General features: G+C 35.4%; 1 protein-coding gene across 4 annotated transcripts in view; it reads right to left on the bottom strand.

Moving 5' to 3' along the window:
• Positions 1-25,527, bottom strand: part of SLC26A7 (solute carrier family 26 member 7) — a 204,774-nt gene that overhangs the window by 28,518 nt on the left and 150,729 nt on the right. For all 4 annotated transcript variants that reach the window (XM_025394155.1, XM_025394153.1, XM_025394157.1 and 1 more), the window contains 6 exons: positions 24,372-24,449; positions 23,234-23,329; positions 16,411-16,517; positions 15,329-15,395; positions 12,120-12,257; positions 9,301-9,349 (listed from right to left, as the gene is read on the bottom strand). In XM_025394155.1, coding sequence (XP_025249940.1) covers positions 9,301-9,349; positions 12,120-12,257; positions 15,329-15,395; positions 16,411-16,517; positions 23,234-23,329; positions 24,372-24,449 — 535 coding nt within the window. The remainder of the gene's footprint in view (positions 1-9,300; positions 9,350-12,119; positions 12,258-15,328; positions 15,396-16,410; positions 16,518-23,233; positions 23,330-24,371; positions 24,450-25,527) is intronic.

The raw sequence follows: 25,527 nt of genomic DNA, 5'->3' as shown, positions 1-25,527 counted from the left end.
TCTGCTGCTTTGTTATTGTTTTCTGTGCCCTGCCCCCAGAGGTGGAGTCTACAGAGACAGGCAGGTTTCCTTGAGCTGCTGTGAGCTCCACCCAGTTCGAGCTTCCCAGCAGCTTTGTTTACCTACTTAAGCCTCAGCAATGGCGGGCGCCCCTCCCCCCGCCTCGCTGCTGCCTTGCCGGTAGATCACAGACTGCTGTAATAGCAATGAGGGAGGCTCCGTGGGTGTGGGACCCTCCCGGCCAGGTGTGGGATATGATCTCCTGGTGTGCCTGTTTGCTCAAAGCGCAGTATTGGGGTGGGAGTTACCCGATTCTCCAGGTGTTGTGTGTCTCAGTTCCCCTGGCTAGGAAAAGGGATTCCCTTCCCCCTTGCGCTTCTCAGGTGAGGCAATGCCTCGCCCTGCTTCAGCTCTCGCTGGTCGGGCTGCAGCAGCTGACCAGTACCAATCGTCCGGCACTCCCCAGTGAGATGAACCCAGTACCTCAGTTGAAAATGCCGAAATCACCGGTCTTCTGTGTCGCTGGCGCTGGGAGTTGAAGACTGGAGCTGCTCCTATTCGGCCATCTTGATGATTTTTTTTTTTTTGAGATGGAGTCTCGCTCTGTCACCCAGGCTGGAGTGCAGTGGCGTGATCTTGGCTCACTGCAAGCTCCACCTCCCGAGTTCACGCCATTCTCCTTCCTCAGCCTATTTATATATACTTTATATTATATATAATATATATTATTTATATAAATATATCATTATACATTATAATATAATTATATATTTCATTTTCTTGTTTCTTTTTCTCTCTTACCAAGGAGTGATTCTAATTTTATATACCATATGACCCTATATAATCCTAACAAGTATTTAGGTAATGATTTGGACTTCAGTGATTCTGCCTTCATTTTTCCTGCTCTCCCTCCCTTATTTGCTCTCTTTTTTCCATTTATTCATTAATTGACCATCCATTAAGTTTTTGTGCCTAGTGATAAAGCCATAATAGAAACAAATACCAAATTCTTTGGGAAATAATGTTAAATGAAAGAGACAGTCAATGGGAAAAGAAAAATAGTTAAGACTTGAGAAATAAGGCAGTATCCATGCCATTCTTGCTTTCTAAAAATATTCGTAATTCATTTTTTTCAAGATGGCTGACTAGGGACATCAGATACCAGTTCTCTTCAAAAACTAGGTCAAAGTTGTTGGTGAATGGGCGTGTTCTGAATGGAATATTGAGGGAAGAGAGCCAGGACCTGTCAGAAATCCCAATAGAAGAAGCAGAGTTGCATGCAAAATCCGAGAGATTGGCAGCCGAGGAACTCAGAGTTCCATAGAAAATATAAGTGGGGGTGCTTCTCTGTTCCCCTCACCCCTGTGACAATCTGCAGACTACCAAACTCTTAGGGAGTCCTTCTGCTCTTGTGACTGTGTAATGCTGTTGGTGGCAACTTGAGAACTTCTCAGGGTCAAAGAACCAGGTGACCAGCTCAAACATGTGTGCCCTCTCTCTCCTCAGATCTAAGCTAAGATGGCACCATACTAATTGTGCACCCATGGTGGACTTCTGCCCTGCCAGAAGATTCTGTGTCATTGAGTCGCTGCACTGCCAGATTGCCCACAAACATCTTCTACAACCCACTCTGACTTTGGCAGGTGCAGAGGACCAGTGGGTCCCAGGGGAGCTTTCAGACCCCTGGAGATCTAACCTTCAGCCACTTCTATGGGTGGGCACTCAGCTCACCAAAGCCCCCCTTGGGACAAAGGAAGCATAGATGTGGTACCAATCACTGAAGGGGGGCAACACCAGCAGCCAGGAACAGACATGGAGAGGTGATCATCTTCCACTCCCCTCATCCACTATTGCAGACCCAGGAGAGGTTCTCCCTGCTGGCGGCTGGTATGTGTGAAGGAAAGCACTTGGAGAAAGTGCTTCTCATGGCAGCTCCACCACCATTGAAAGTGAATCCACCCTGCTTGGGATTGCACAATGAGCAGGGACCAATTTCTCCTTCCTATACAGAACAGCAACAGCCCTGCAATGGAGGACATAACCTACAGAGTTGTCTGCTCTGGACTGGGGAAGGTGGCTCTGCCCTGAGTTGGTTTTAGTGGCAGTGGACAGAGGGCTTTATCCACAATCTGCAGCCACTTTGCAGCCATGAGCCAAAGGACAAAGTCTATATAAACTGAAGGTCATGAGCCCTGAGGCAGGGGTGCAATAGGGAGGTAAATTGCATTCCTGCCAGCCCAGCATTAGAATCTGGTGCTCACCCCACTGCCCCTTCCTTGGAGATCTACTCATGGCCCAACATTATCTCCCCTTGCCATCCTCCCATGAAAATGAGTGCTTCCACTCCTCAGCCTCCTGGAGAGTGAGCCAGCTCTGAACTGCCCCACAAAATAAAAACCTGCTGCCAGAAGGACATAGTGCTAGTGCAGGAGAAAAGCTACCTGAGACCTCTGTACCCTCAGCCCTGCAGAAGATACTGTTTTGGCTCTTACATTCAGTATACCACTACAACAGGCAGCATCTGAGAAAGCCAGTGCACAGAAGCTGTCCACAAACAAGGAACTCATGCAGAACCTTGCCCTGAAAGCACCCAGAAATGAAGACAAAGGATTGTAAAAAACATACACTGCAGTATACCCTCAAGGGAAAACAAAATGAAAAATGTAAAAGTCCCATCCAAACTATATAAAACTCAAAAATAAGCAACAGTTCCTTCAGATGAGAAGGAATCAGTGAAAGAACTACTGCAGTACAAAAAGACAGAGTGTCTTGAAACCTCCAAAGGATCAAACTAGCTTTCTAGCAATTGATTCTAACCAAAAGGAAAAGTCCAAAATGACAGATAATGAATTCAAAATGTGGATTCAAAAGAAACTCAGTGAGATCCAGAAGAAAGTTGAAAACCCGCACAAAGAAACTGGAAAACAATTTAGGGTTTGAAAGATAGCTATATTTTTATAAAAGCCAAATAGAGCACCTGGAATTAAACAACTCACTAAAGGAATTTCAAAACACATTTGAAAGCTTTAATAATATACTAGAAAAAATAATTTTAGACCTTGAAGACTAGTCTTTCAAATTAACCCTGACAGAAAAATAAAGAAAAAGATACTTTAAAAATCAAACGAAGTCTTTAAGAAATTTGAAATTATATAATACAACTAAACCTGTAACTTATAGGCATTCCTGAGAGAGAAGGAAAAGTAAGCAATTTGAAAAACATATTTTAGCAAATAATTCAGAGAAATGTCTTTTATCTTGCAGGTGAGGTAATTATCCAGATACAAGAAATTCAGAAAACACATGTGAGATACTGTAGAAGACATCACTGAAGCAGAGTCATCAGACTGCCCAAGGCCAACGTGAAGAAAAAAAAACAAAAACAAAAAAACCAAAACTTAAAGACAGCTAGAAAAAAGGGCTAAATTACCTATAAAGGAAATCCCATTACACTAACAGTAGATGTCTCAGCAGAAATATTACAAGTCAAAAGAGGTTGGAGGTCTATTTTTAACCTTCTTGAAGAAAAAAAAAAAGGCCAACCAAGAATTTTATATTCTCTCAAACCAAGCTTCATAAAAGAAGGAGAAATAGTCTTTCTCAGATAAGGAAATGCTAAAGACAACCAGACCAGCCCTACAAGAAATCTTTGAAAGAGTTCTAAACGTGAAAATGAAAGGACAATACTTGCTACCATGAAAGCATATTTTGTACAAAGTTCACAAATTTTATAAAGCAATTACACATTTGAAACTACAAAGCAACTAGGTAACAACATTATGACAGGAACAAAACCTCACATATCAATATTAACCTTGAATATAAAAGGCATACATGCTCCACTTAAAAGATATGGCTTGGCAAGATGGATTTTTTTTTAAAGACCCAACCATCTGCTTCCTCCATAGACTCATTTTATGTGTAATGACACTCACAGGCTCAAAGTAAGGGGAGGGGAGAAAGATCTATCTCACAACTGGAAAATAAAAGAACAAGATTTTCTGTTCTTGTATCAAATAAAACAGACTTCAAACCAACAATGGCAAAAAAAAAGAAAGAAAGACAAAGAAAGGCCTTATATAATGATTAAAGGTTTCAATTCAACAAGAAGATTTAACTATCCCTAAATATATATGCATCAAGCACTGAAGCACCCAGATTTATAAAATGAATACTACTAGACCTAAGAAAAGGGACAGTGGCCAAATTATAATAGTGGAGGACTTCAATACCCCACTGGCAGCACTCGAAAGATCACTGAGGCAGAAAACTAACAAAAGAACTCTGGATTTAAATTGGATTCTTGACTGGATAGACCTAATAGACAACTACAGAACATTTCACATAATAAGCACAGAATATACATTTTTCTCATCTGCAAACGGAACATTCTGTAAAATTGACCACATGCTTGATCATAAAGCAAATCTAAATATACTCCAAAAAAATTCAAATCATATGAAGCATCTTTTTGGAATACAGTGGGATAAAAGTATAAATCAACACTAAGAGGAATTTTCAAAATCACACAAGTACATGGAAACTAAGCAACTTGCTCCTGAATGGCTTTTGAATAAACAATGAAATTGAGGTAGAAATAAAAAGTATTTTTGAAACAAATCAGTATAGAGATACAACATACCAAAACCTCAAAGATACAGCAAAAAAACAAAACAAACAAACAAACAAAAAACAGTGTTAAGAGGACAGTTTATAGCATTAAGTGTCTACATCAGGAAGATAGGAAGATCTCAAATTAACAACCTAATATCATATCCAAAGGAACTATACAAATAAGAACAAATCAAACCCAAAGCTAGCAGATGAAAAGAAATAACAAAAATGAGAATAAAACTAAATGAAATTGAGACAAAAAAATACCAAGGAGAAATGAAACAATGGTTCTTTGAAAGGCTAAACAAAATTGATAGAATATTAGCTAAATAAACCAACAGAAAAAAAGAGAGAAGATTCAAATAAGCACAATGAAAAATGGTAAAGGTGACATCACAACTGACAGCACAGAAATCCAAAAGATCCTCAGAGACTACTGTAACCATCTCTATGCATACAAACTAGAAAACAAAGAGGAAATAGATAAATTCCTGGAAACATACAACCCCCCAAGATTGAACCAGGAAGACATTGAAATCCTAATCAGACCAATAAATAATTATGAGATTTATTCAGTAATAAAAAAAAAAATCTACCAACCAAAAAGAAGTCCAGAACCAGATGGATTCACAGGCGAATTCTACCAGACATACAATGAAGAACTGGTGCCAAGCTCATTGAAACTATTCCAAAAAATTGAGGAAGAGAGAGTCCTCTCTAACTCATTCTTTGAAACCAGTGTCATCCTGATGCCAAAATCTGGTAAGGACACAATAAAAAAGTAATACTAAAGGCCAATATCCCTGATGAACAAAGACACAAAAATTTTCAACAAAATAGTAGCAAAGTGAATGCAGCAGCACATCAGAAACAAAAATTCATTGTGATCAAGTGGGTTTTATTCCAGGGACATAAGGATGGTTCAACATTTGTAAATCAATAAATGTGGTTCACCACATAAACAGAATTAAAAACAAAAACAATATGATTATCTTAATAAATTCAGAAAAAAGTATTCAATAAAATCCAACATCCCCTCATGACACAAACCCTCAACAAATTAGGTATCAAAGAAAAATATGTCAAAATAATAAAAGCAGTCTATGTCTATTGAATGGGCAAAGACTGATAGTATTCCCCTTTAGAACTGGAACAAGACAAGGATGCCCACTCTCACCATGCCTATTCAGCAAAGTACTGGAAGTGCTAGCCAGAGAAATCAGGCATGAGAAAGAAATAAAAAATATCCAAATAGGAAAAGAAGAAGTCAAACTATCTATCTTTACAAATGATACAATTCTATACCTAGAAAACTCTAAAGACTCCGCCAAAAGATTCTGGAACTAATGAATGATTCAGTAAAGTTTCAGGATACAAAATTAATGCACAAAAGCTGTTGCATTTATGTACACCAACAAAGCTGAAAGACCAAATCAAGAACTCAATCCCATTTACAACTTCCACACAAAACAAAAACAAAAACAAAAACAAAAACCTAGGAATACATTTAAACAAGGACATGAAAGGCCTCTACGAGTAGAACTACAAAACACTGATGAAAGAAATTGCAGATGGCACAAACAAATGGAGAAACGTCCCATGGTCATGGAAATGAAGAACCCATGTCATTAAAATTACTACCACTTGAAACAATCTACAGATCCAATACAATTCCTAATACATTATATCATTTTTCACAGAAATAGAAAAAATAATTCAAAACTTCATATGGAACCAAAATGGAGCTAAAATAGGCAAAGCAATCCTAAAGGAAAAAGAACAAAGCTGGAAGCTTCACATTATCCAACTTCAAACTATTCTACAAGGTATAGTAACCAAAAAAGCAAGGTACTGGTACAAAAACAGATACATAGATCAATGGAACAGAATAGAGAATCCAGAAATAAATCCACATACCTATAACCTATTGGTCTTCAACAATATCAACAAATATTAAAGATGAAGAAAGGACTCCTCATTCAAAAATGGTTCTGGGAAAACTGGCTAGCCACATGCAGGCAAATGAAATTGGACCCCTACTTCCACCATATACAAAAATTAACTCAAGATAGATTAACGACTTAAATGTAATACGTGAAACTATAAAAATTCTAGAAGAAAACCTAGGAAAAACTCTTATGGACATTGGTGTAAGCAAAAGATTTATGACTATGATCTCAAAGCAAATGCAACAAAAACAAAAGTAGACAAATGGGGCTTAGTTAAACTAGAGGCCTTCTGCACAGCAAAAGAAACAACCAACAGATTAAACAGACAACCTAGAGAATGGGAAAAGATATAGGCAAACTATGCATCCAACAAAGGACTAATATTTAGAATCTATAAGGAATTTGAACTCCAGTGAGAAAGAGAAAATAACCCCATTAAAAACTGAGCAAAGGACATGAACAGATGCTTCTCAAAAGAAGACATGCATGCGACCACCAAACATATGAAAAAATGCTCAACATCATTAATCATCAGAGAAATACAAATCAAAATCAAATGAGATACCATCTCACACCAGTCAGAAAGGCTATTATTAGAAAGTCAAACACTAACAGATGTTGGTAAGTATATGGAGAAAAGGAAATGCTTACACACTGTGGGTGGGAATGTAAATTAGTTCAAACCCTGCCCTCCGCCATGGAAAACAGTATGGAGATTTCTCAAAGAACTAAAAAGAGAACTACCATTCAACCTGGCAATCCCACTACTGGGTATCTACCCAAAGGAAAAGAAATCATTTTATCAAAAACAAAAACAAACAAACAAACACTCCTGCAGTCTTATGTTTATCACAGTACTATTCACAATAGAAAAGTCATAGAATCAACCTAAGTGGACAGGATAAAGAAAATGTACTATATATACACCATGGAATATTACACAGCCATAGAAAAGAATGAAATTATGTCTTTTGCAGCAACGCAGATGGAGCTGGAGGTCATTATTTTAAGTGAATTAATTCAGAAATAGAAAACCAAATACCACATGTTCTCACTTATAAGTGGAAGTTAAGCAATAAGTACACATGGACATATAAATGGAAATAATAGACACTGGGAACTCCAAAAGTAGGGAGGATAGAAGATGAGGAGAAAGTTGAAAAACTACCTACTGGGTACTATTTTCACTATTTGGGTGATAGATTCACTAGAAGTCATACCCTAGTATTAATCAATATACCAACGTAATAAAAACCTGCACATGTCTCCCCTGAATCTACAATAAAATAAAAATTATTTAAAGTAAATTTAAAAAATGGATTCATAATTGAATTCCCCTTATTAAGAAAAAGAGAAGTTAAAAAATCCAGTTTTCACCCTTAATTTTCAGCATCGACCTATTTCTTCAAACTTGTGATCTAATAACAGAAAAATGTAATGCTACTTCATTCTTTTAAAAATCATGTTATTTCTTTAGCTCCATGCTAAAAAGAATATAGTTATTTTGAAGCACATGTTTAAGGTAATAGATGTCATTCCATTAGTAACACTTTTTAAAAATCTAACACATTTGTAACTGAAATTATTTCCAAAAATTCAAAATAAAAAGTAATACAACTAGATATTTGTCAAAGACTTCCAATAAAAATCACTTTTATTTCCACCTACTTAGAAGAAATTGGCTAAGCAAATATTGCATGATACAAAAAAATAAGAGATTTTTGTAAAACCTTTTATATTAACTAAAAGTCACAATTATGAATAATTTAACTACACTGAGGCTTTAATCTTAGTAAATATCAAATTAAAAGATAAATATACAAATTTGTTTCAACTCTTTTGTTATCATTTTGTTATAATATCACAACACTTCTCATCCATATTTTCTTGTATATCTTTTAATTTTCTCTATACTGAGACAACGGTCACATCAATTCATCAGTTTGCAATGAAAGATAATTAAACTTCTAGAGAACATTGACCTGGTAATTTAATAAGCATCCACCATCAAAATATTTGTTCTTGTCACCTGATTTTGCAGGTAAATCTGAACATGTAATAGCTTTAAATTGCTGGTTTGTTTTGGGTGGAGATCCAAAATGTATTCAAAGATATATTTCATGATAAATCCTCATCCATATTAAAACTACACTAATGCCATGAATTTCAATTTGTGGGTCAAACATTAAGTAAATGAAAAGAAGAAGGAGAGGAAAGAGGAGAGAAAAGGAAAAGAGGTGGGAGAGGAGGAAGAAGAAAGAGAGGGAAAAGGAGAGAGGAGGGAAGAAGAAAGAAAAGAGGAGGAGATTGAAGAGAGAATAGGGAAGAGGAAGAAGAGAAAAAGGAAGAAAAGAATGAAGAGAGAAAGAGGAGATGGAGAAAATAGAAAAAAAGGAGGAAAAAGGAAGACAGAGGAGGAAGAGAAAGAAGAGTAGAAGTGAAGGGGAGAGGGAGAAGACAGGAGAGGAGGAGGGAGAAAGAAAGAGTAGAGAAGGGAGATGGAGCCAAATGGCTAAATCTGTTTTCTGCAAATAAAAGTATTAGTGCTTATTTGGTAACATAAGCTTAAGCTAAAGCCAGTAGAAGGGAGGAGGAGAGTAGAGGGAGGAGGAAAATTAGGAGAAAAGAGGAAGAAGAACAGAGGAGGGAGGCAGATGAGGAGAAGGGGAAGATTTTATTCTCTGGTCTATATTCAAGTCAAACACTTAGATTTTCTTTTTCCTTAAAGCTAACTCACCATTGCAGTTGCCATTGGATAGGGAATTGAGCAACGTGTTTTGTTCACACTAAAATAAAAACAAACATTAAGAAGAAAAATGTTATAAAATTTTACTTCTGTCTGAAAAAAATCACTTCATTCTTTTATTTAGAAAGAATAACAAAAAAACTAGTCTCCAAAATTATTTTTCACTAGCATTCTTTTCAGAATAATGTATAAAACAAACTTTGAAATAATAAAATGATAATTAATTCTAAGTATATAGCAATTCAGTAAATAATTTATGTTATCAGTAAGACTGTCTTCTTCAGAATATTTCCTGCAAGACTAAGTTTGTTTTGATTTTGGATTAGAAATTAAACATTTGCACATTTTTAAAGTAGCATATTCAATCAGAAATCATCTTTATTAACATTGCATTTTAAGAGGGAGAACCACTGATCATATATATTACCACTACATGAAAATGCTGGATTAAAAAACAAACAAAAAAACAGCTCTGTATCCTACAGTTAATCTTGTGTGACAATAATTGATGCCTCTAACGAGATCATTTCATTGTGATCTCGTTATTGTGATCTCGATATTGTGAAGTGCTATCTACTTCACAAATAATGTACTATTGCTATTTTTGTTAATCATGATGATAGCAGTTGATATTTCTTCAGTCCTCACTGTATGCCAAGGACTTCACACTATTTAATCCTCAGAAATATGAAGTGACAAATTTTATTTTTTATATGAGAGTCAAAGATTAAAAAGGTTAAATAACTTCACCAAAGTCACAAAGCTAGTAAGAGCATGGGTTAGAACCAAAGTTCATGCCCTTCCAATTCCAAGCCTCTTGTTCCCAACCACTACATTACACTGCTTCTCTCACAAGATGAGTTTTTATCTTAAAGGCTGACTAGAGAACCTCTGTTTTTCTCTTCTTTATAGCCACAGCTTATGTATTTTAAGCCTGACTCACAGTTATCAGCTATACAATTTCCATCATGTTATTTTATCTCTCTCGATTTCTACCTCCCTTTTTATGTAACATTCAGGTAATGCCACTTACATCTCAGGGCTGGTGATGATTAAGTTAGCCTGACTAAAGGGACTGGCCCCTGAGAGATATTCAGTGAACTTGAGTTTCCTTTCCCTTGTCTTAAAGATACCTCATCTGAAATCTCTCGTGGAAAAGAACTTCAAAATAATTTATGTAGATATTCGACCGTTAAGGTGGTGGATCATAACTCCATGCTTCTTAAGTGTGGGCTGCACACAGTGACTTTCTTCTGGAGAGCACAGAATAAAGAGAAGGGAGTCACTTTACAGTGGAGAAACCTGGCAAACACTCCCTTATCCAGGTGATCAAGGTAGAATAAACATGTTGATAAATCATGTTGATTGTAGGTACCCTTGATACAGTGTGATGAGAAGGGCACTTTACCTCTATAGTTTTCCTCCCAAAAGGGGCCCACACTTAGAAAGGTCTCCAATCTGGTTTAATGATATTCTGTCACCATCTTGAAATTCTTAATAATTGTTGAACAGGGGACCTCACATTTTCATTTCGCACTGGGCCCCTGTAAATTACGTATCTGATCCTGTATATAAGGCTTATATGGTACAAATTAGGGTAAGGCCCAAAGGCAGAAGTGTGAAGCTGTAAGGGACAAGAATGTGGTTCAGGACAGCTCCTAAGACATCAGAAATGGGAGGGTCAAGATCTTCTATGTACCCAGAACACTGGGAATAAGTAGCTCAAGGACACAAGAAAAAGAAGCAGTCCTTGTGCTCTAGAGGAGTCAAGGAAAGTTTCACGGAGACAGTAGTCAACCAAACTAATAATGCTAACTAAGATGTTACAGTGTTGAGTAGGCCAAGCACTATTCTAAATGCTTTGCCTTCATTGACTCATTTAATCATCTCAATTACATGTGAGAAAACTGAAGAACAAAGATTCAACAACTCAAAGTTCCACAGGTAGTAAGTGGCATACCCAGGCAGCTTGGCCTCAAAGTCCACACTCCTAACATTACAGAGGGCTTAAGGATTCAGATGATAATAGATAGCTTATTTATATTAAATCATATTGATGCTGATTTGATTCAGTATCTCTGTTAATTGACAGTATAAATGGAGATAAAGAATTCTGGAATTTTATAATAATATTATTAAAATGATTGCAACAGTTTATGCGTCTCTGAAGTCATTTATCATATTCCATCACGTTTAGAGTTAGTTCTAATGCCTTTTTTTGGTTTAGAAAAAAGATACTTTTGGCCGGGTGCGATGGCTCACACCTGAAATCCCAGCACTTGGTAGGCCGAGGCGGGCGGATCATGAAGTCAGGAGATTGAGACCATCCTGGCTAACACCATGAAACCCCGTCTGTACTAAAAATACAAAAAAACTAGCCGGGCCTGCTAGCGGGTGCCTGTAGTCCCAGCTACTCAGGAGGCTGAGGCAGGAGAATGGCGTGAACCCGGGAGGTGGAGCTTGCAGTGAGCGGAGATGGTGCCACTGAACTCAGCCTGGGCGACAGAGCAAGACTCTGTCTCAAAAAAAAAAAAAAAAACATTAAATTAGATCATTTGTCTTATTTATTCTTTTCAGTGCTATAGTACCTGCGACTCATGTCCATTAAATATATGCTGAATAAATGAATGAATGAACAAGAGAGTGATTATCTAAAAATCAACTAAAAGAATCAAATAATCGTAGGTTTTGCTAAAAGGAGAGGTCTCGAAATACTTGTGTGATGTATTATTACTTACTTGATACATGTTTTATTGTCATGATATAAGGTTACATGTAGTATGACATTCTAATCAAACCACTGATCCTACCTTGCTGATATCATCAAGTGGCTGATTACAGGAATTTTCCTTTTGGATTATGTTCATTAAATCAGTATAAAATTTTTTTGCATTCAGGAAAACAAGCGGGTTGTTTATTGAGATAATTTTCACCTGCTGCAGGGTTTCCTTTTAGAGGAGAAAAAGAAACAGATTTAGAACTCTGAATTAAATAATAGAGAATTATAGCCAACAAACAATCAGGTCTAAATGTCACTCAGTTTTATGAGCAATCTCTCAATTAACATTTTGATTACTAAAATGTATTTAGAGGCCTTAATGTACTATCACACTTCCTTAGGGGAAATACATATTTCCTGTTTACTAAGAAACATTAATAATGGCAAGATAAGTTGGCAGCATTTCAGAAAGTGGCCCTTATTCCTCCAAGCTGGTTTTTTTGGGAGGCAGTAGCCTATACTATCCAAAGAGTTCAAGGAAGTCCTATCCTTTCAAAAGTATTTATTTTATTCAATCTATCAATTAAAAATTAATTTACTTAACCATCAGTATTTTTTTTTTAATGAAAATGTGTCCTAAAGGGTCAACCATCAGTCATTTACCTCATAATGACATAGCTTTCCTTCAGCTGAAATACTTTACAAGTGATGAATAGTTGTAATTTGAAGACAGAGACCTACAGGTAGTAGTAGGAATATAACTTCACTTTGGGCAGGCCTAGGGACTGAATTGCCGGGATGCGGTGAGCGATGCAGAAAGGAAGAAGGAAAAGTTTTGACACAAAAGGTGTCTGCTTTGCCCATTTTCCCATCACTTGGTGATGTGCAACTAAAACAGTCTTCTCTATGACCTTTGGGGCAAGTGTCTGATCTAGAAATGGAGAGGAGGGTAAATTCTACAAAATGACAACTCTTTATCAACTAAGTAAGCAATACTCTTTCAGGGTTTACTTCCATAGAAGAGGAGATGCAAAGAATAGCGATGCATACAGACAGAGGACAGAGTATGAAAGAAAGAAAATATTAAGTATGTTAATTTGTACAATTCATTTAACTTCTCTCAGTTCCCTCATTTCCAAAAATGAGACAAATGTTTAAACTAGAAAATCTCAAAAAGCTCCTATAGTTACAAAACTGATTGAACTTTGCAAAGTGAGGATATTTGCAACAAATAACTCAAGAAAACAAACAGACCTTAAGTTGTCAAACTAATGTTGGGACAAGAGTAAACCTCTTAGAAACAAAAAATAAAAATTAACTCTTAGGCCTGTCATATTAGTCATCCCAAAGCACCAAAGCTTAGCCTGATCTTCTAATCACACTACATCAAACTTGTCCAAGCCGTGGCCCGTGAGCCACATGCCGCCTAGGATGGCTTTGAATGCAGCCCAACACAAATTCATAAACTTTCTTAAAACATTATGAGACTTTTTTTTTTCCAATTTTTGTTTAGCTCATCAACTGTCATTAGTGTTAATGTATTTTATGTGTGGCCCAAGACAATTCTTCTTTTAGTGTGGCCCAGGGAAGCCAAAAGATTGGACAACCCTGCACTACGTGATTGTGCCAGTGTGCTGTTTTAAGTTAATATGAAAAACATGTATTTGTTAAAGAATAGAGATTCAAATTGTTCTAGAAAAGAAATTATCAGTGGGGTTAAATTCACTGAGTGGGAAGAGATCTCTCAAATCACGAAGGGTCATTTCACATGAAGAAGAGGTGGAAGAGTGCATAAATGGAAAAGGTAAATGACAGATTATTTTAATTTAGCGAAAATTCCACCTGAGAACTTACATTCAACTCTTGCTTTATCTTAGTTTTGTCCCTCTTATTTTTTATTAAAAAAAATTGAGAAATTAGAGAGATGTAATATTATAATAAAATTTAAATCTCCATGTGAAACAGTTATTATTCAGGTCAGTGACTAGACTGAAATCAATCAAGACTTAAAGATGTGGAGAAATTTCTAGCATTTTCATCTTCCTGCAAATCCCCTCATTCACTTCTCTACATGTTTAGCCCAAGAAGAAGTTAAGGATTAGACAATTTATTAAACAGTGATTTTTAAGCTGAAAATAGTCAAATCCAAAGCCAAATTCAGTCTCAAAGCTAAGGAGGTCAGGGCTAATACATGTGTACTTGTGGTGTGGATACACAGGGGACTTCAGGGGCCCAAAAGTCAGTCTGGGGCTTTGCACAAGCACTAAATTCCCATGGAAAAATTAAGGAAAGAAACAAAAGGCAAAGTTGGTGGAAAACTTGAGCCTAGAACACCCTGGAAGGCCCTGAACCCAAATAGCTCTCTGTGAAACAAATCTTTCCATAGTATTAAAAACATAAGCCATTCCCTTGGGTGCTGCAGAGGGTTCCTGATGCTACTTCCTATTTCCAGTCTATTTGGAAATACCCTGACACTGGTCCTTCTGGTGGGAGGCCAGTTTACTCTATCCTTAGGGGAATTATGAGATACTGAAACAAGTGTATGTGAAAAATAAAGGGAAAAAGGTTAGTCAAACATTTACAAAGCAGGTTCAAAATGAGGGCAATTTTTTTTTAATTGGCAAAAATATTTCAAGTCAACATTTTCCCCCTCACTTTAAACTGTTATAGTCATCCTTTAGAACAACAAACTAGAATTCAGACATAATCAATTGGCTTTCCTAAGCATGAGCAGAGCAAGACTGTTTATACAAGTTGTGTCCTTAAAAAGGTTCCCACTGTGTAAGAAACCAATTCTATTGGCATTCTGTAGCCATTGGACTGAATTACCCTCTGCTAACACACAGTTGACTGAGTTTAAAAAAAAAAAAAAAAAAAAAGCAATACCATGAACCAAATTTGCTTCATTCCCTTTCCTATTTCTATCTTTCTCCATGACTTAATTCAGAATACACTATCAGTTTAGTTTGATTACTTTATGCAACTCAGTAATGGAAAAGAGGTGTCCAAATGCCTGAATCAATCTTGGCCATGATTCTACAGTGAACTGTGGTTCTAGGCACCATGCTACACTTTTATCTGAATGCTGGATCCAAAGAGATTTTCTTTTGTTCTATTGATTTGTTGCATGTCGTTTGCCACATATATTGTGATCACATATGTACCATTCGAAGTTTATACTAATTAAAAACAATTATATTTTTAACTATCATAATTTATCTAATTTTTGTGATATCTTAAAATTATCTCACCCACAAAATGATTAACAATTGCATAAAGGAAAAGTAAAACTAAACTTACACTGTCCATTTCTGTCTTCACTTTAAATTCCATTTCTTTCATGTTTTTTATACTTAGAGTCATTGCTCTAAAATTAAAGCAGATAGAAAAAAAACAAGTCATTTCCTAATCATTATATAAACAATGAAGAAACCAAAAGTAGTCATTTAATAACTAGAATGTGTCTGAAATGATTTATATTCTATAACCCATTTGTTCATAAGAGGACATTGGTAAATCTCTGTATCTCTAGGATATTTGGGGATAGAGGTTAACAACAGAGGCATATAAATAGAGTCCCATCTCTCCAAGCTACTACATGTGGATTAGTAAAGAAGAATTATAAAAGAGAAAAGGCAAGAGAGTATGCAGCATTGATAAAATACTGTTTTAATGAAAAGCAAGAAAAGAAAGAATCAATGGCAAGATAGGACTGGATAATATTGAATCTGAATATATAAATTCTATAAAGAAAGACTCTATAGAGATAAAACAACATTTTTTAGAATACATTATGTCACAAATAACTTTAAGGGAAAGATGGATGTGAAGTAAATAGAAACATTATTCCCAGATGAATACTTCGTAAAGCAGAAAAAGCATTGGTCAGACTAGGGAAATGATTTATAAATTTTCAGTAAAATGACAAAAAGAGAGTGTGTTTCTCAATAAATTATCTAGAAAATAGATTAATCTGACTTCTGAAAAATAAAATGTTCTGAAGTTATTTAATTTTCCAAATAATTATATTGTGAAATGATTTGTGATCATTAGCTACTAACTCTCTTCACTTAATTTAAAGAAATCTCTCTATAACGCAGTATAAGGCTAAGGGGTTTATTTATTTTAAAAGAGTTTATATATTCTATTTTATAATGTTGATAAGCTATTTATCTCCATTAAGATCAACATTGTTAAATATCATATGCAGATAAAACATTTTCTTATCTGTTTGTCCCTAGTTCTCTGACAGCAAGAAAAACATGTGATTGTAGTACTATATGTTACACAGAAATAAAAGTAACTAGCAAGTACCATATGGCAAGTAACCATGTATTTTGCTGCTGTGTCAGAATAAACAGAGCATTTAGATAGGGTCCTACCTTGGGAAGCGTCCTATCACTATAGCTATGGTACAAACAACACCAAACAGCAGTCCCACATTGGCAGCAAAGCATATTGTAAATACATATGTACTGACCCATATGCCCTGAAAGAGAAACAAGAAACAGAAGTTGTGAATCCTTTGGAATTCACTTCTTTCTCATGATTGCTAAGTTCTTCACAATTGTATTCTTAACACTCTTGTGACCAGATATCTCAGCAAGAAGATACTACTTAGCAAGTGGTAAACAGAAGTTCAGAAATACAGAAACAAATCCTGCTCCATCAGACTCTCAGCACCAAAGGTGGGGAAAAGTTTCTTCTTTTATTTCCAGACACTGCCAACCCTTAGTTCAATCCCCAACAAACACTATATTTAAGATCTGTAAATAGTTGGTTGATGTGTATGGTTCAAAAGCATGCCATGATTTCCCTCTGCTTTCTCATTTAATGTAATATTATTACAAGCAATTGTGTACAGATTTTTGGTCATTCTCAACAATATTTTGTCTTCTAGGACTGCCATAAAAATAACTAATGTCATTTATTAATACATAAGGCTCAGGAAGCCTAATTTTAAAATGACTGAGTCAAACAATGCTGCCAATGCCACTTTTAGATCAATCACTATAGAGATCATTATAATTTTATTTGTAAGGGGCCATTCAGTATGAAAGCTAAAATATAAGGGCCAACTTGGTTTTTGGGAACATTTCAAAAGATTACATGAAACTCTAATTCTCTTTTAGTTGGAATACCAAAGTTATTGCTGTTTTGTTCACCACTTAAAATTATAATTTGCAACAAGATATTGTATTATAGTTGGAATATCTAAGCTTAGTGCTGAAAAAATATATTTAAAAGCAAAATAATTTGCGAAATACAGGTTATATTTTCTTAACACTAAATCCTGCATTTATCAAACAGTAAACAATGTTTTTAACCTCTGTCTTTTCCTCCCAAAACTTGCAGCTCTTTGCCTCTGACTGCAATTCTAAATTTGTTTATTTCTGTCCCAATAGCTATATTATCACTTTAAAACATCTTTGAAAACATATTTTAATTCCATACACAAATGAGGAAGTTAGAAGCGTTTCTGTATTCTAAAAATAGCAGAATCCTGGGGAGGGAAGGAGTGTAAATGTTTTTCAGACAAGTCTGAAATAAATATTTCTAAAAGGCTCTTTTTTGTTGCTGTTTTTGAAATGCTTCTCCTTTGTCTGGATTATTTATCTACACTAAGTTTGAGTGATTCTTAACAGGTTTTTTTGAAAAGCCAAGCCCTTGGAAGCAAATGGAGGGAATTTTATCCATAAAATTCCTTTTGATGTAAGACAAACAAACATTCTGGAGTAAAAGAGAAAATACAATTTAAATGAATGTCATGTTAAGATCCATCATCTACAAATGTAATGCTAGGTTATTACTTATTATGAGATAATTCCCAGCTGAGATGGTTTTTCTTTATTCAGGTGAACACACAGCCATTTGAGTCTTCTGTTTATATATAGAGTGTTTTTTTCTTCCTGGTGTATTATGCTATACTTAATCATATACAAAACAAGGCTGCAAGTTTTTGACCATTATTTTAGCTTCCCATGATGACTCTGAGTTTTACTCATTCTCAAATGCTAACTGAATCTGCCCAAGTGTGGCAGAATAATACCTCACCAAAAGCTTTATAAGTCTAATTCCTCTGGGCCATCCTCACACGATTCAATATGGCATAGGGAACTAAGGATCCTGGTCCCTGCCACTTAAAAAACCATAGAGCCTGGAGGCCAGAATTCATCAGAGCAACCAGAAATTTTGGTACCATCTGGTTCTATTTTTAAAGCATATTTACTCTCCCACAACATCATCTATTATAAGTTGGGCTTTCCAAATGCTTACTTATTTCCTGGGGCTACCTTTATAGCTTTGAAAAAATATCAAATGGAAATTAATAACAGAGACCAATAAATAGTTCCATTAGTTAGAATAAATCCCAATAGCATTCTGTAATAATTCCTGTTAAAGACTCAAATGCTAGTTGTCACAGTTATCAAGAATTAGTTGACTCTTGGGCCCCTATTTTTTATTTTTTGTTATGTGTTCCTACTTGCTCTCTTCCCTATTTGGCACTCACAGTCCCCAAACACAAACTAACCCCAGTGTTGACCTTCAGTAGGGGACACAATCCTTTGTCTTTGTAGAAAATACATCGGCATAAAGCACAGTTTAACAGCTACTAAATTACCTCACTTCCCCCTAGCCTAACTATTCTACTACCTGTTTTTGTGGCAGATCCCTATTATTAAATTTTTACAGATCTGAATTCTGTATCCAATGTTCAGCTATTCAAACTCAGTTCTGAGCCAATGAGTCTCCATTTGGACACCTATTTTCTCATTACTTCAAAGAGGGTTTTGACTAACAACTCAAAATAGCATCAATATTAAACTGTTAGGCCTATTGTGGGGAGGGGGGAGGGGGGAGCGATAGCATTAGGAGATATACTTAATGTAAATGACGAGTTAATGGGTGCAGCACACTAACATGGCACATGCGTACATATGTAACAAACCTGCACATTGTGCACATGTACCCTAGAACTTAAAGCATAATAAAAAATGTAAAGAGGTGAAACAGTTTTTAATTTTCCATGTGATGACTATGTACATGATATTTTAAACTTTAAACCTTCGAATTAGTTTACACACACACACACACCCCCATATCTTGCATAATTTTACTTCCATGATATTCTAGGCATAGTCCATCTATTTAGTAATCTAGACATTATACATATTGGGTATATCACCTATATCCTCAAAAGTCTGTGCAATATTCATACTTTGAATGCTGTGTCCAATAGTCCAATAATCCTTTGAATGCTATGCCCAATAACCCAATAATCCATGGCTTTTCACTGTTGAATCCCTTGGCAACTAAGAGACACCTATTCACTCCAACCACAGAAGGCTATTTTCAAGCTAAACCCAATGTCCCACTGAATCATCATGCACCTGCTATATCCACGTCACCTTTCTCACACCGTATCTTTGCCCGCACCCTATTGCCTACTTACTCCAAGTATTTAACTGTCACATCTAAGTAGGAGACTACAAATTCTAAGCTCTTAAACAATTTTTAGCTATCAAACACCTTCAAACTTAACATGTCCAAATGCGAACTCATTAACTTCACCCCAGAATCTGTCCTTCCTCCAATGTTCTCCTTCAGTTATAACACTAATATCCTTCAATACACTCTAATCAGAAGGTATGGAATCATATTTTACTTTTCCTCCTCTTTAATCTACCTGTCCAATCATTTCACAAGTTCTATAAATTGTTAAGAAAAAATATCTCAAGTCATATCATTTTCTCAAATTATTAATGATACTTTAGTTCACACTGTTCCTTTCCTCAACTCTTTTGACAGTGTCCTACATAACTCTCTGCTTTTGTTATCCGCATTGTAAACCACCTGCCATACTGCTGCTAGAATTAATGTTCTAAGTATAGATTTGGATATCGGATTTAGAGAGTATATTAAAGGCATTTTAACTCAACCCTCCTCTATTAAAATCCACCCAAAACAATATAAAATGTGAATACAGAAGGGAAAAAATCAGCATCAATGAAGCCAGAACATGGTCAAAACTTCTAACTACAAAATACGACATAGACTTGCCAAATACTGTGAAATTTTGGTGATAATCAAGGAGGACACTCGAAGCCAACAAACTTATCCTCAGAGCTCAATCAAGTATAGATTTTTGCTTAAATGCCAGAATCCTGAAAATTCTGTACAATAATCTGGTAAGAGCTTTTAGGGGCAACAGCTTCTAAGTTCTAAGGTCAAAGATGGGCTACCAGAGAAAAATGAAATGTACTCATAGAGATTTATTTGATACCAGAGGACTGCAGAGTGAAAGGCCATTTGTATCACTTACAATCTGACTTCCTAAGTAAAGGTGACTGCAGGAAGTAAAACAAGATGAAGAATGGAGAGATGACAACAGCGTGAGATCACCAGTGAACCTGTGATTTCTGAGGCTTTGCTTCAATGATCTAAATCAGAACTGCGGGCTGCTCTACCTCATTTCCAACCTCTTGCTCTCCCTATGTTGTTTTCCAGCAAATAGGTCCCCTAAAAAATGCATTACAATTCTAAATAAATCATCAAGGGCCCTATTCATGGAAATGAGGAAAATAAAGAAAGAAAATAATGAATTAGAGGCAAAAGATAGATTCGGATATGTAATAGGCAATATAATCTCAGGAAAAAAAAAACCTTAAATATAAAAATTCAAAGAAGGAATGATCAATGAAAAACAGAAAAACAGAAGGAGATAAAAAGCAGGCAGGCTAGAATAATACAGGAAAGAAAATGAATGAAAATAAAAGCCATGTTTAAAATTAAGAAGTAAGATAATCACAACTAGAAATACATAATCAGAGATATGTGACTAGTCCAAAGAAATCACTTATACAGAAAAACAAAATAATCCTGGGAAAATATTTAGATATGAAGGAAAACAAAGTAAAAACAAATAGAAAATTCACTAAAAAGACAGCAGAATACATAGATTTGAAAAAATATTCAGAGATAAATTAGAAGAAAAATTTTGTAAATAATTCCTGATTATAAGATCAAAAGATTATGTCATGCTCAGAAATTTGAAACTGAGTGCTCAACCACAGTAATATTCTGATAATAGTACCAAACTTCATGAGTAAGAAGAAAGAACTTCATTGGGCATCCATGTAGAAAAACAAGCTTACTTATAATAACAACAAAAAAATTATGAGGGATAAAATCTACTTTATCCCTCAATGCCTAAAGATAATGTTAAGATTTAAAAAACCTGAGAGAAAGCATTTTACACTCAGTCAAAAACTTCTTTCTAGTATGAAAACAAGCAGATATTGTCACAATGAAAAAAATAAAAAAAATAAACTAATGTTACTTGTTAAATATTAGGTTTTTTAATAAAAATTGTCCAGTAGAAGTAAAAAAAAAAAAGAAATATTTCAAGGAATATAAAACACATGAGTTCGTGGAAAACTACTTGGTGACGTACAGAAAACAAAGAGATGAATAACTCGGGTAGGATAATCTTTTTTTTTTTTTTTTAAGGACTAGAGGTAACCACTAAATGCATCTAAACAATAGAATTTTCTATATCCTATAACTCAGTGAATGATACCATCTTCCTCCACTGGTGTTCCTAAATAGAAACTCAGAAGTCTTTCCAACTGATCCACATTATATAATGAACTGGTGGTGAGGACTAACAAATACAATCTCTTTGATATTTTTCATCTGATTTTTTCTTGTACTTCATGGTCTCAGCCTTGGTCTAGGCCTTCCTCATTTATATGCCCAAAGTTCTAAAGCAGTGCTCCAATTTCTGTATACTTCACTAGTTTGATCCGTCTTCCTCGAACTACTCAAGTGACCTTTCTAATACATACATTTTATTCTTATTTCACCTTTCAGTGCTGTCTCACTGCCTTCATAATGAAATCAAAACATATTTGTAAGACATGAGTTGCCTTTCCCAATCCAACCCATTCTTAACTTTTCCAGCATCATCTGTCACTGCTTCCATCCTCACATTATATGTTCTACCCATGCCAAATACCATAGGGTAATCAAGTAGCTTGTTGAGTAAGTTTGCATCTTCTCATTTCTTTGTTTCTATGAGCCACCTAACATATATCACCTTTAAAAGGTCACGGTTAATTTTGGCCTCTTGTTCTGCCTACAAAATACTGTTCCTTCAAGTCTCAGTTCATATTTCAGCTCTTCTGTGACAGTCTTTCATGTTAATCAGTCCAAATTAAATGTTCCTGCCTCTATTTTCCCCAAAACTAAGCTCCTACTTTTCCCTCCAGGTCATGTTGTATCCTGTCTTGCATAATAAGTTAGTGTTTCTGTGTCTACTTCCTCCACAAATAACTGTCTGGAGAGACTGGACAGTTCTTTTTTCATCTGCACATTCCTCATGGCGCCCAGCATTGTACTTTGGTAGGAGCTCAGTAATACTGAGCCCCAGGAGGAATATTATGAAAGTAGGCACCAGCATAAATAATATCCCAAAATTTCTCAGAGAAAATGATCTGAAGAAGAGAAAATGTGTATTTCATATTAATAATTATATTTCAATATGGTGACTGTCACAGTAAAGCTAAACAGAGGGTACTTACGAAGTACGTCTCCCATATTGGAGAGGGAGAGTATTCTGGATTGCTCTTGCATGGATAGGTTTCTCTAGAATCAGTGGGCTATTTATGTTAGTAGAAATCATACTTTATCATGGTTCAGTATATTTTAATCTGTTTCAAGCATGGTGCTCTTAATGTAACCCATTTAAAAGGCAATTCATGACACCTTTTGTATTTAGAATGAAAGTGGTCACCATTAAGAGGTTCACCCTATATGCACGCAGCATGCATTCTTAGTGATTAATGATAGTTTTTCATACAGGTTATAAATTGTCACATTTCTATTAGTGTCTATTTCCCTGGTAAGTCTTACTTCCAAAATTAATTCATATTGTAAATTAGACATCCCAAATTCACTGAAATTATTAGCATTTCTTTAAAAGTTCTCAAACTACACATTCATCAAAATTTGACCAAACTCTATTTCTGTTTCATATATATTTCAATGCTTTTATTAAGATTTTGGAAAAAATAAATGGTAGTTTGTAAAGTGTACAAGTCTCAAATGGCTAAATCTATCTGCTGCAAATAAAATTATTAGTGTGTATTTGGTAACATAAGTTTAAGCAGAAAAGGGATAGTTTTAGGTCAAATTTCTACTTACCCAATCGATTTTATCCACATTCCAATATTTTTTTAAATCTCGGAACTGTATTAGCATTCCCTTCAGTCCCACAACAATAATGCTTGCAAGGACACACTAGAAATAAAATGTAAGTTGAAGATGAAGCAACATAAAAATTGTAACGTAAATTTAGAAGGGCCAAGGTATTTTATTGTTTTGTTTTTAAAGTACTTAATAGAGAAAAGCAATCAACAATTAGAAGACAAAAGCAATGTTTGTTTTGTTTAAAACTAACCTATTATTGTACTTTAAGAAAATAATATATATTCTAGAAATTCATAAGGTAATATTTGTATAATTCTAAACAATAAGAACAAAAAGAAAATAAGTAAATTGTAAGGGTGAATGTCATGAAGCTCAATGCCCTCTTAACTATACATATTCATGGTCATTTGTTTGAAATGTATTTGTTGCATGAAATTAAATATGTACATCATATATTTTCTTATAATTGCCTTAAATGTCAATTATCTGACTTCACCTGAAGATATTTATAACTCTCTTGAAAAGCAAACTTGATTATTGGAAGATCCTCCCATGGAAATGGTTTATTCTCACTACACATGTGAAAAATTAGAATAACAAAGGATGGAGACTGGCTCTCATAAGCCCAGTGTTTTGCATTCCTTTGGTGCCTCAGCCTTATGAAGAAGAAGGTGAAGCACTGGCACTAATGTTCTGAGTTACTTTGTATAACAGACATATCAACAGCGGGAAGCTGTATTTTGTTTCCTATTTCCTTGCCCTAGCACATATGTTTTTCTAACAAAGTTTTAGTAAAATTTATACTTCTTATAACCGACTATGCCTAATTTCACCCTCCAGATGAGCACGGAATGAATCTATTTCCACAATGCCATTCTTATGTGAGAGCCAAAAACTTAAAAAAAAACAGCCACAGTACCCCCTCCCATGCCTGCCTCAAATGTGGTAGCTTTCCATACCTCCCTCATTCAGACTTTACTTCTGTAACATGGTTTCTAGATTTATGATTGTTGAGGTTATACTTCCAAGAAATTTTATATATAGTGATTCTCATGAAAAGTTAAATTAAAAAGTAGATAGTGAAAAAGCACTACCGTACTAAAAAGTAGATAGTGAAAAAGCACTACCATACCATGGGCAGCCAGTAGAGCAAAGGTCCTATTGCATAGATGACTATAAGGACGAAAATGCAAGATATTAGACAAGCCACCTGTAAAATACAAGACAGACAAAAAGGAAAAAGAAAACCTTGAACTTTTTTATTATGTCAAAGTTATGGGGTGGGGGGACAATTCTTAGTTTATCTTGATTAGAAGAAACAAAATGTTGGCACATAACTGTTAAATTGCTTAGACTGTCATTATCTATATTTTGCAGCTGAGGGAAGTTAAATGTGACAGCTGACAAACTGGTGCAATCAAATTAAGTCAGTGATGAGAGAAAAGCAATTTCACACAAAGAAATAGGACACCATCAACTTTTATCACACATCACAGCGATGGCTTTTTTGTTTAATAGTGAAAGTGACATTTCAATTAAAAGTTCTTTAGCCTGTTGGTGTTTAGCCTGACTCCCCTCCTTATTTTGTAGGAGGTTGTTTGGGCAATAACTGAATATGTGGCTTAGGGTACTTCTGTGCTGATAATTTCTACTGAAGCATTTACCCTCTTATTTGGAGTTCTTTGTTAGTAAAGGCTCCAGTTGTGAAGTAGTTATATGGGATATGGGAGTGATCTCTGGCAGTGGAACAGGCTTCATTTTACTAAGCCTGAAAGGCCATTAGTATCATGTTCTAACCAGCCAGCCTGCTGACAAAAGGCAATTCAATTCACCTGACTCCTACAGCCATATTCCACTTGATGAAGAACTTGATTTCACAGAAGCAAATGTTCAGGACTTAATAAAACATTTGGCCAAACTGCCTTCCTAACAAGAGAAAAGAAGGCTTTCACAGGGTCACGAAGATGCCTAGAACATCATTATGGAGATATCAAAGGGAATTTGGACCTAGTAGAATTGCTTGAATTAAAAATAAATATATAAACAAACAATCAATATCAAAGGCTGGCAAAAACTCAGAGCAACTGGAATTCTCAGGCATTGCTAGTGGGAAGGCAATATGGTACAGTTACTCTGAAACAGTTTGGCAGTGTCTTATAAACTTACACATACACTTACCTTATGACTCAGGACTGGCTAAGAGAAATGAAACATGTCCACGTGAAACCTAAATATGTATTTATAGAACTTTTATTCATAAACACCAAAATCATAAATAACTAAAATAT

Source organism: Theropithecus gelada, chromosome 8 (genome assembly GCF_003255815.1).
Source record: "Theropithecus gelada isolate Dixy chromosome 8, Tgel_1.0, whole genome shotgun sequence".
Lineage (NCBI taxonomy): Eukaryota > Metazoa > Chordata > Mammalia > Primates > Cercopithecidae > Theropithecus > Theropithecus gelada.
This window is presented reverse-complemented; position numbering and strand designations above follow the sequence as displayed.